The sequence below is a fragment of the Stegodyphus dumicola genome, chromosome 2 (assembly GCF_044657685.1).
Source record: "Stegodyphus dumicola isolate Sdum_Otavi_A_Nest chromosome 2, ASM4465768v1".
NCBI lineage: Eukaryota > Metazoa > Arthropoda > Arachnida > Araneae > Eresidae > Stegodyphus > Stegodyphus dumicola.
The window spans coordinates 146899755-146912339 of NC_140769.1; the positions used below are offsets into that span (position 1 = coordinate 146899755).

At 33.6% G+C, this 12585-nt stretch overlaps 1 protein-coding gene across 5 annotated transcripts in view; it reads left to right on the forward strand.

Moving 5' to 3' along the window:
- Positions 1-12585, forward strand: part of LOC118203114 (uncharacterized) — a 306364-nt gene that overhangs the window by 107671 nt on the left and 186108 nt on the right. For 3 of the 5 annotated variants that reach the window (XM_085811212.1, XM_085811213.1, XM_085811214.1), the window contains exon 2: positions 4100-4169. In XM_085811212.1, coding sequence (XP_085667338.1) covers positions 4104-4169 — 66 coding nt within the window. In that variant the 5' untranslated portion in view covers positions 4100-4103. Of the gene's footprint in view, positions 1-4099; positions 4235-9940; positions 10077-12585 lie in introns of those variants that run through there. The other 2 variants (XM_085811215.1, XM_085811216.1) reach the window with 2 other exon arrangements.

Consider the following 12585-nt stretch of genomic DNA (forward strand, 5'->3'; position numbering starts at 1 on the left):
GTACAAGGAAGTCATGTGGTGCACACATCAGATTTTTTAAAATTAATTACAGGAGAAATCAGAGTGTTGAAAGTTTCTTTTATGAAGCATATTGATAAGAAATGACTTGACCCGTCTTAGCGTTTATATACTGAAGAAAATTACGTGAATTCTATTGTCCTGACCTCTCTTCATTCGAAACAAAGAATCATTATGTGAATTAGCTGAGATGACATTTAATAAACTTACTCATTGAAAATGATCTGTATTTAGCCCAAATCACTAGATGAAAAAAACGAGATGTGCAACATATGCGTCCGATAGCGTCGAACAAATGGAGACTTACTAGAACGATAGGCTTTGTGCTATCTTCAGCTTCAGAATCAAGAAGACAATTCTTTGCGTCTAAAAATAATTACCTTAAACGTCGTTTATACTGAGAAAAGAGAAATGAAATTTTATTCAGTAGCTTAAGAGAAAGAGAATTTTAAGCAATAATGTTTTAGATTTGTATTCAAAATTTTAGAAATTCGCGAGAAATTTATTCCTAATATTACATGTTACTAAAGTTGGCATACTTCTATTGCAAGTATTCATAAATCAGTTTCATACTGCTTTTGCATTTAGATGTCTGCTTCATTAAGTGAAAAAATATTGTATTCACTTAAGTGAAAAATATTGTAATATTGCAAAAAGAAAATAAATAAATAAAATAAAAGTAAATAAATAAATAAAATTCTGAAAGGTTTCAGATTTTAAATTACTTACAAAGAGGTGTCACCTTTATTTATTAAATATCATGTTCTACGTACTCAAACTATAAATTTCTTTAAATATAAGACAGGGCGATAATATGCTGTGGCAACGATTTGAAAAGTGATGCAGCCTTTTAAAGTTTTCGGCGCAAAATGCTAAAGTGAAATTAATAGTCCTTCAGAGCAAATTGCCCTTTGAACTAAAAATGGGGCAGTTCGATATCTCCCGTTCTACAGGGCCGATTGACGCAATTCAACTTACGTTTTTCATGTCTCGAAAGCGGGTCTTCGGATATGTATTAGATTTATATCTTTTCTGAAATGACGTGCCAATTTTTTTCCACACTTCGATTCTACGACTCAAATGATGCACACAGCTAAGTTTTGTAAAAATCCAACGAGTAGTTTTTAAAAAATTACTTTAAAAATTTTGGCTCATCTATATTCATTGAATTCGATGTATATTTATTAATATCTTTTTTTTTTTTTTTTTTTTTTACTAAACTTACTTGATTCCTTCTTCCAGAATTCGAAATTTAGGCTTAATCCAAATGTATTTCGCACTTTTTTATGATTTATATTAAAAATTTATATTTTTAAATATTTTTTATAAGTTTTTCGAAAACAGGTTTTGCTTAACATCGTCTTAAAGTAGATATATTTCTAGGCACACCTGAAAAACATTAGGTTTTATTCAAAATTTTCTAAGATAAACCTGAATTTACTTTTTAGAGCGTTTTGAAATTTGGCATTCACTCCCCCTTTTTTTTAAAGCAATAATAACGCCGAATGTGGTTTACGCACTTTGTTAAAATTATTTGAAAGTATGAACGATGACTCCCCCCCCCGCTCCTCTACAGTGAAAAAAATCTGATGTGTACACCACATGCCTTCCTTGTACGGAATATTAAATTAGACGCATTTTTTCTTGCATTTCCTTTAAACTTATTGGATTGATTTAAATTTACTTCGTCGATAGCGCATAAATCACAATAGAATAAATGCAATCTTTAAAATTCACAATATTTTTTTACCATAGCGACACTCTGGCGCTAAGTTCACTTAACAGCGTTATATTTCGTTCATATTATAACTCAGAATGCACAAAATTTATATCATTTTAAGAATTATCTAATCGTTGTCACATGTTCTATTCAAATACTATAATAAATCTAGAACGATGTATAAAAGAAATTAAGCAAACAAAATTAAAAAAAAAAAAAAAAAAAAACAGTTTTTCACAGATGGTTCAGTATTTCTCATTCAATTAATTCAGTTCTCACTTCGCGACAAGGCAAAAATACATAAAAACTCAAAATATCTACATTAAAAATTATGAAGCAAATCCTAAACACTTATTTCCTCGAAAAAATTTCAGAAAGGATTAAGCATGATTTAATTCGCAGTAATAAGTGAAGGCATTGTCTTACTTATTGCGAAGCTTAGTCTCTCTAGATTGGCAACAAATCTACTATTTAAAATGTAAACAAACATATCCGCCTTGTTATTTAAATATTAGGCTTAAACGCACTTAAACAGTATTTTGGTTGCGGTCGATTGCAACCAAAATACGAGGTGCACTTCTACATGTTATAGCAGTCCTATATACAAATTTCAACGTTCTAAGGCTACTCGTTTTTGAGTTATGCGAGATACATACCTACGTACGTACAGACACTACAAAAAATTCTTTTCAGAATTCATTTTAAAGCAGTTTTATAATTTCTTTTTGGATGAAAAGAGTCTTGTATTCTGTCCTTACGTACAGATGTCTCGCAGAAACATCGTTAAATTGCATTCGATAGCGGTCAAAATGGATATTTTCCTTAAAATATGCTGCCTGAAACTTTTCGCGATCACAATACTTCCTTTTTACTTTGTACAAAAAAGTAAAAAGGAAAGGAAAATAGGTTGCTATAAATTAAGAAGTTCAAATAAGTTATTCTGGGCGAAAACTGAAAAAATTAAGCCAAGATAAATTTTTGAATTTCTCCGTAAATTTTGCGCCAAATTTTACAAAATTTAACATTTAGGCATAGTTTGAGTCGTAGAATCGAAATATATGAAAACAACTAGCATGTGATGCCAGAAAAAGTCCGATTTTGTGTCAAAATACCTATGTTAGAGTAATGCAATATATAAATCTTATATATATCCTAAGTTGCGCTTTCGAGACATGAAAAACGCAATTTGAATTTTGTCAATCGGCCCAGTAGAACGGGAGATATAGAACTGTCTCCCGCTTTTTTTTTTTTTTAAGTTGTTGTTGTTGTTTCCCGCAGTGTAATTTTATATCAAGGCACCTTCGTGTCTTGGAGAGGTATTAACAACTGAAAAAAAGTACTAGCATTTTTGTGAAATCTGCGAATGTTTGCCAAAATTAAGTCCTTCACATAGGAATCCCGGCAGCCTTCACGAGGATTATTCTCCTCGAGACACGTAACTTCACAGTGGCGCCCGCGCATTTATGCCTTTACGGATCGGAGCTTTCGCACCTTGGAGATCAAACGGCAAGTTGGGAAAATGTGCTGGCACGTTTTCCAGCAAGAGCAGTAACATTCGCCCCTGGCTAAAGAAATTAGTTTTTGCTTTTTAGTGCATTTAACTAAAATTGTGCTATTTCGAAACTGTATCTTTTTAGTCCAAACGAGCAATTTGCCCAGGAAGACTGTTAATTTCGTTTTCGCATTTTGCGTTGGTTCATTATAAATGTCTGTTCACTTTACAAAATGTAGCCGCCAACTATCACAGTCCTGTATTATATTTGAAGAAATTAAATAATGAAGAATCTGCATAAATGTATGGATGTTTCTCGCAATGTGATAAAACAACGGTACCTAGAACCATCCAATTTTGAATGACGTATTCCTACTACGAATATGGGCATGTGAAGCCCAAATTTTGAATTTTTTTATTATCGATTTCATTTTTTGTAAAACTTTAACGAAATTTTGATTAACATACTCAAGGATTTCAAAGCGAGCTATGGCAACACTCTACGAAAAAAGAAATATTTCTATTTTCAGCGCATGAGACTACTGTGTATCGGAAATTCTAAAGATAGGCTCATTTAAAAAGGATTTTTCGATATTGCAGTTGAACTAAATTTTATGTTTTAAGTGTAAAGAACATGATGTTTAATAAATAAAGGTAACACACAAAACGTTAAAAAGAAACGCCCGGTTGGGCGTAATTTAAGATCTGGAACCTTTCCGATTTTATTTTTCTAAATTTATTTTATTATTTTTTTATGTATTTATACTTAATGCGAATCAAGTGTTATCTGAAATTTATATCGCAGTAGCATTTCCTTTTCAGAAAGCAGTTTCTTTTATTTAGCAACTCATTATTTCTTTTTATTGCAGGTAAATGACTATGCTGCTGCGAACGGCGAATTATAACGACCCGTTACTCGACAAAACTCCTTTGAGAAAAGTAAGATCACTGTTACGTCTTTGCTGTGGAATGAGTGCTTCTAAAAGTAAAATTTTGCATTAAAAGTACTGAAAATAAAAAATTCTATTACAATTAATTCTATTTACTTTTACTGTTTACATATATAATTTTGTTTAAAATTTATCTGACTTCGCACTGAAAAATTTTACAAGATATCCACGATGTTTTAATTACTTTGTACAGGAAATTGCGTGGCAAAGCATTTTCAACAATCTTTCTTAAAGCGCCTCAAAGATGATATGAAATGACGGACGTATTACTTGAAGCCCATTGGTCTATTCTAGAAGCCACTCCCTTGGTGCGATACAGATGTGCACTTACGAGATATGCTCCGGGATGAATATTTCACAAGTGCACATCAGCTCAGACATTGAGGGAGGGGTTTCGAAAATGGACCAATGAGCTGCTATTGCTCTTGTGGCGCTAAATCTTCGTGCATGTGAGCGTATGTTTACGTTTTAATTTGCATTTGTTTCAGTTATAAATATATGGAATAGAAGAAATTTTGTAGTAATAGAAGAAATATTGTAGTGCTTTCGTTTTCTGAGTTTCTGAGAAAGTGAAATGTCAGCGAATAAGATAAATTCACTGTAGACAGTACATGTGCAGCAGTTATTAAATGTGAAATTCAACACACTAAATGTATACGAATGCAAATCAGTAAATTTCACTTTGAATAAAATTCTGGATTGGTTATTAATATAGACATCTCTTTCATATAGACTGCAATAAAAAGTGCTGACTTCTATTTACTTATATAATTGGTGGGAATATTTTTATGATACGCATAGTTTTATGTAAAGATTGCATTTGCGTTCAGATGTTTATCACATATTTCTTTCTTTATCTTATTAACCACTTATTAAGTAATAGTTCCCATCGATATTTTTGCGAAGTATCCAACATGTGTTTGTATTTATTTCAACCAGGTAGTGAAGTCTTCATAATTGCCTATATTTAATTTAACTTCGCAATGAAAAGTTTCAGAAACAATCGACGATGCTTTAATCATTTTTTACAGAAAATTGCGTGGCAGAGTACTTTTAACCATCTTGCTTAAATCTTAAAGCACGGGAAAGGTCAGGTGACATGATAGAAATATTACTGGATGCTCATTGGTCCATCCTAGAAGCCACTCCCTCGGTGGCTACACAGATGTGCACTTGTGAAATATGCCTCCTGGATACGCATACCATCTTCATATCTATATACTCGTATATAAAAGGAAGAGTCTGTCTGTATGTTTTCGTTCGTGCTGCGTGTAAGCTAATAGACCCAGGGCTGCGAACTTTGGTACATAGGTGCATCTAGACAAGAGCCAAGGGCATCTCGAAGCGATTTTTTCAAAATTCGAATCAGATTTTTTTTTCTTTTGTGTTTTTTGATGAAATCTCATCCAATCGATCATTTCTCACTCATTATATCTGCAACAATGGCACGCAGCCGATATATCACTGTTGCTGCTATCCACACTGTTGCAACTCCGAAAAACGAGGACGATAATTCTGTGCAGTTTTTAAATTTAATGTTTCTTTCGGATACTGGACGTTTGTCGAGAAAATGCAACGAGAAATTGACTAATTTATTTATTAGGATAATTAATATTTGCATTAAGGGATATTGCTTATTTCATTGTAATTTTTTTCGTACGTAATCCATTTTTGTTGAAATTTGTATTTTCTCTCTCTCTCTCTTTTTTTTTCTTTTAATCAATTTGTTCTGCAGAGTCAAATTCTGCGCACTTTTTAAATTTAATATTTGGTATTCCCTTTAGATACTTTCCCGGTACATTTAAAAGGCAGACGAAGGCTGGCCGCGTAGTGGCTAGTTTTTAATATTCTCCTTTTTCACTTCTATGGAGAGCCTAACCATTGGTAATTAATTTGCAAATAATTTACTTAAAAGAACATAAGATCGCTTGAAAGTCGCCAGTTATAGCGTGGGTTGTTTACTGTTTAGTATCAACAGGACTAGTGACACTGTTGGGCAGACGTAGCTTTGACTCAAAAGAGGTAATCTATCAAAATCGTAAAAAACAACCTTATATTTAGCGTAGGTATAATGAAACACTCAATCGATTTCGAGGGCAGCTAAAGGTCCCTCCTCATCAGGAGAAAGAAATACATAGAAAGAAGAAAATAGGAATCACAGAAACACGTGGTGCTTATAAGCACTGCACGTGGTTATAACTAGATTTTTAATCAGAGTTGCACTGGCCGCCTACTTTTACTGAGCCTAGCTGTCTGATCAAGCATAAAGAATTATTAACGAAGTTAAAATAGGGAGCGAGGGGCAAATGCACATTACGCTCAAAATTCGAACTTCAAATAATGGAAAGCAACCACTGAACGGATTTTTATACCCTCTGGTAGTACCAAGTGCGAGGAGGTAACGCCATCTATCGGCAAAAATAATTGAATTAAGACAGCAGAATTTTAAAGGCATTAGGAAGGACTGGATTGGACTTCAAATCATTAACTAAACTTTCTAATGTGAAAAGCCTCAAGAAAATCCAATTCGTCTATGGAAGAAGCCTTTTGGATGATTTTTGCAGACCCAAAATCAAAATTATGGTTAAAAGTCCAGCTATGATACGCTATTGAAGACTTGTTAATTTCCCCTTTTTTGACATAAGATTCATGTTCCTTGATACGAAACTTCAACGCTCTTTTTGTTTGGCCAATATATCTTAAACCGCACTGACATGATATACTATAAATTCCCCAAGAATTCAAGACAGAAACGCAATCTTTTAGAATCGAAGGGTGAATTTTATTAATAGGGGAGAAACCGACTTGAAAATTGAATTTCTGGAGAATCCGTGCAATTTTATAGCTAACAGAAGGATAAAATGGAAGCACGACAAGGTCATTGATATTATTTCTAACAGTGGAATGTCTTCTTTGATGGGAATCTGAAAATTTTTTGACGGCTTTATCAATAATCACGGGAGAAAATCCACGGTCAATCGCAACTGCTCTCAAATAATTAAGTTCTTTGGTAAGCAAAGATTCAGAGGAACAAACTTTTAGCGCGCGGAAAACATAATAGTAAAAAGAAGCCATTTTTTGCTTATAGGGTGGCATGACTTGGCATGGGGTGGTAAACAAACTGCAAAGGGTTTACGGTACACAGTGGTGCTAAAATCGGTTTCATTGCGGATTATAAGAATATCGAGGAAGGGGAGGGAATTGTTGGATTCAATTTCAAGAGTGAATTGGATGGCTGGATCAATTGAATTCATAATAGATAGAATCTCAGATAAATTCTCTTTATAACCGTCAAAAAGTTCGAAAGTGTCGTCAACATACCGAATCCAAAGACGAAAAGATAATTTATCAAATAATTTCATCTCAAAATAGTGCATATAAATGTCAGCAAGTACCGGACTGAGAGGATTACCCATAGCCAATCCTTCAACTTGACGAAAATATGCATTTTGGAAAACAAAGTGGGTTTGACTTAGAGAAACTTTAGTAAGCGAAACCGACTCATTAATTTCAGTATGTGTGAAGTGAAATTCCCGAAGCCTAGTTTCAAGACAATTTAGTGCTCCTTCGACCGGAACATTAGTAAACAATGATTTGACATCAAATGAAACCATAATGGAACGAAGTGGGGAAATATTTTTAAGTTTATCAATGACTTCAACAGAATTTTTTACAGTGTGAATATTGTTATCAAGTAGAGGAGAAAATCTGGAAACTAAATATTTGGCCAAAGGATATGAAGCAGTACCTATGTTGGAAACAATTGGTCGAAAAGGAATACCGGTTTTGTGGACTTTTGGAAGAGCATAAAGTCTAGCGCAATTAGTAATAGGCGGAATAAGTGATTTCTTCAACTGAGTTGGCAGAATGTGGGAAGATTTAATAGCACTTTTTACTTTCATGAGGTCCGAAGTTGAAGGATCTTTAGGGATCGAGCAGTATGGGCCTTCATTTATCAATTTAGAAACTCCAGTAATATATGTGTGTTTGTCCATAACAACGATCTGTCCGCCCTTATCAGCTCTAGAGATAGTGATATTAGTATCAGAATGAATTTCACGTAAGATCTCATTTTCCTTTTTGCTAAGATTAGAACCCAAAGATTTCTTGTTAAAATTAACGTTATGAGTAATTAGGTGGCGGATTGTATCCTTCTGCGTTTCCGAAATTTTGGAGAATTTAAAGGCTTTCTCTATAGGGGCGATGATTTGAGGAATTGAAGGTTTAGATGTCTTTGAAAAGTTGAAATTATATTTTAATACTTTTAACTGATCCTCCGAAAGATTCCTATTGGAGATATTAACGATGGAGTTAACGTTTACACTGGGAAGATCAGCTAGATAATTGGGACTATCCGACTGATGTGTGAGTTTTCGCAATTGTTGCTCATCAGTGTTTAATTGAATTCGATATATATTTACTAATATCTCTTTTTTTAATTAAACTTACTTGATTCCTTCTTCCAGAATTCGAAATTTAAGTTCATTCCAAATAAAATTCAGCCCTTTTTCTATGATTTACTTTTAAAATTTGTGTTTTAAAATAAATAATCTGTAAACATTTTTCGAAATAAATTTTGAATTATAACCTATAATTTTTTTTCCATCCTATAATTAAAGTAGATTTATTTCTAAGCATACCTGCAAAAACTAAGAGTTTTCTTATTCAAAATTTCCTAAGATGTACTTGAATTTACAATCTGGCGCGTTTTGAAATTTGGCATGTTTGTTATAAGCGATAATAAGGCCAAATGTGGTTTACGCACTTTGTTAAAATTGTTTGAAATGATGAACGATGACCTTTTTTTCCTGCTCGTTAAGAATGAAATAAAGGAAAGGCAAATAGGTTGCTATAAATTAAGAAGTTTGTCAAGTGAATTATTCTTGGCGCAAACTGAAAAAAATTTCGCAAGAAAAATTTTTGAATTTCTCCGCAAATTTCGCACCAAATTTTACAAAGTTGATATTTAGTCATAATTTGAGTCGTAGAATCGAAAGAAAAAAAAATCGGCATGTCATTTCAGAAAAGTCTGATTTTGTGTCAAAATACCTATATTGGTACGATGCTATATATAAATTTAATAGATATCTTAAGTTGCGCCTCGAGACATGAAAAACGCAAGCTGAATTTCGTCAATCTGCCCAGTAGAACGGCAGATATAGAGTTTTTTTTTTTTTTTTTTTTTTACTCCAAAGGGGCTTTGCCCCTGAAGGACTATTGGTTTCGTTTTGCAATTTTTCGTTGGTTCACTATAAATTTCCGTTTCACTTATCAAACTGTTGCCACCCAATGTTAGAGTCCTGCATTATATTTGAAGAAATTAAGTAATGAAAAATCTGTGTTAATGTATGTATATTTCTCATATACATATGTATACATATGTATATATATGTATATATGTATATATATGTACATATGTATATATATGTAGTATCCGTAAGTGCGACATAACCACCAGAGGGCCTCACCGATGCGCCAGCAGCAAGAGCGAGGTGAAAGAGGAGTATGACAGAGACTTTCTTCTGCTATCCCACGCGAAGGTGGTGAGATGTTTGTCTACACGTGAACGTGTAGAATAAGGAACTGTAGTTCTCCACGCGAAGGTGGTAAATTGAACTGTATAATACATCAGCAAGTGCGAGTAGGCACTAATCGGTTAAGTGATAAGACTGGCAAAAGCTATACAGAATCCTGTTTGTATCAAACGGCACTTGTATTCAATTTAATTTGTACCTTCTTCTGTTTATCTTTATTAAATGTTCTGTGGTGTGGAAAACAACGTTGGAATTGTTATTTAGCATCTTCAACTCCCTCACTACAGAAAATCTGGGGGCTCTGACCGGGATATTTGGATACTTGATATTTGGATGCTTCATACTTGGATACTTCAGAGAAGGTACTGTGAAAACTTTGCTTTATTTCTTTCTTGAAGATAGTGATACTTTTGTTTCGTTTTTAAAATGAGTTTCTTAAATAATTTAAAGAAAAGTGATTTAATAGTAATTGCGGAACAAATTGAACAGACTGTTCCAGAAAATGCTAAAAAAGCTGACATTAGAAAAATTATCGAAAATTCTGATATTTTCAAAACGAACGTTGAATTTGTTCGTGGCGTCGTCAAATCGATCACAGAGAATCGGACGCCTAAAACAAGTAATGAACACTATCTTTAAGAGATCGAACGTCTTAAATTAGCTCAAATTGAGAAGCGGATTGAGCTAGAAAATTTAAAATCACAATCATTATCGAGTGATAGAGGAAACGCGCAGACTAGTGTTGAAGATATCATTAAAAGCGTCAAAACACTAACTATAGCTGTACCCCAGAAACCGGAAGCTCTGCATTTGTTTTTTCAGTCACTTGAGAAAGCTTTTACTACTAAAAGTGTACCAGTGGAGTTAAAATCAGAAGTGTTGATTAATTTTGTTAGGTGATAAATGTAATAATGTTTTAACGTATGTTTCTGAACAAGAAATCGCGGATTATGATAAATTAAAAACTCTAATCTTGAAAGAATTTCAGCCGACACCGCGGGAATGTTTGAACAATTTTTAAAATGCTTAGAGACATTCATCTGAATTGCATGTTCAGTTCGCGTCTCGACTCAGTGCAACTTCCAGTTATTATTGCAAGTTAAGAGAGGTAGATGACTTTAAGAAATTGTGTGATCTCATTGTATCTGATAAGTTGTATGAAACTCTGGAGTCTAAAACAAAGGAACATATTAGTGTTCGGGAGGCTCAAAGTTGGTACCCACCTAATCAATTGGGAAGAGAATGTGATTTATTTTATTCATCCAGGGGTAAATCTTTAGTTGATACCAGTAACACACGAATCGAAACTCCAGGAAATAAAAAGCTTAATTTTTCCAAAAACAATCTTAGAAAAGCTCAGAGCAATTTCAAGGATTCAGGCAAGTTTGTAAATCAGGGTAGTAGTAAACCAGAACGTATTTGCTATGTTTGTGGGAGTAAAGGGGAATTATTTCACTTTGCGAGAAATTGTCCCAAACGGTTAGGAAAGGAGGAAAGTTTGTCTCCAAAAAAGGTATCTGGGTTAGAGATTGAATCGGATAATGCAGCTAGAAATAAGTTAGAATTTATTGAACTGTTGATTGATGGTAAGAAAGTAAAATGTTTAATAGATTCTGGAAGTGAATTGATAGTTGTAAAGAAATCCCTTTTTCCGAATAAATTATCAAGTGGATGTATAGAACTCAAAAGTTCGTTTGGTCACGTGGTTAAAGCGGAAACGGCTAGGTTTATTTTTTCTTTATGCGAAAGCAAAAAACAAAAAGAGATACAAGCAGCGATGGTTGATGAATTGATAACAGACTGTATTTTCCCTCCTTCCTGTCTAAAAATGATCTGTTGTGACCAGGTGATGATTACGCAATATGAAAATGATTCCGTCTCTTCGGAAAGGAATTTTTTGTCTTTTATTTCTGCAGCCATTGAGGCAGACAGCGAAACAGATTTATGGCATATTAAAGATCAAGGATTACGCAATACTGTTTCCACTCTTATTAATGAGTATAAACCGTTAGAAAAGCCGAGCAGTACAGACTTAAAAATGAAAGTAATATTAAAAGATGATATTCCGGTTTCTCAGCGTTCGAGGAGAATCCTTTTGCTGATCAAAAAATTGTTGATAATCAAGTAGATGAATGGTTAACAGATGGGATTATAAAGCCGTCGTGTTCAGAATATGCTTCGCCAATTGTTTTGTGTAGAAAAAAATCGGGGAAGACACGGATTTGTGTTGACTTCAGGCAGTTAAATAAAAAAATAGTTAAGGATTCTTTTCTTATGGCACAAGTAGAAGAAGTTTTAGATCGTTTGGGTGAAGCAAAAGTTTTTTCGACATTAGACTTAAAAAATGGTTTTTTTCATGTTCCAGTTGAGGAAAACTGCACTAAATATTTGGCATTTATTACTCATGCAGGCTTGTACGAATTTCTAAAAGCACCTTTTGGTTTGTGCACGTCCCCTAGTGTATTCCAAAGATTTATTTATAATGTGTTTAGAGATTTAATTCGGGATGACACTGTTGTTACTTACATGGACGATTTTATTATTCCAGCACGAAACGAGAAGGAAGGTTTAGAAAAGTTGAAACGCGTTTTAGAAGTAGCCAAAGAATATGGTTTGGAGATTAATTTTAAGAAATGCCAATTTTTGAAAAGAAAAATAGAACTTCTCGGGTATGTTATTGAGGATGGTACAATTCGCCCCTCTACTGAAAAAACCAGGGCTGTTCAAAATTTCCCGGAACCCAAAAACCTTAAGCAGATTCAAAGTTTCTTGGGCCTTACTGGGTATTTTAGGAAATTTATTGCCAATTGTTCAAAAATAGCGAAACCACTAAGTGATCTTCTTCGTAACGGAGCAGAATTCAAATTTGGG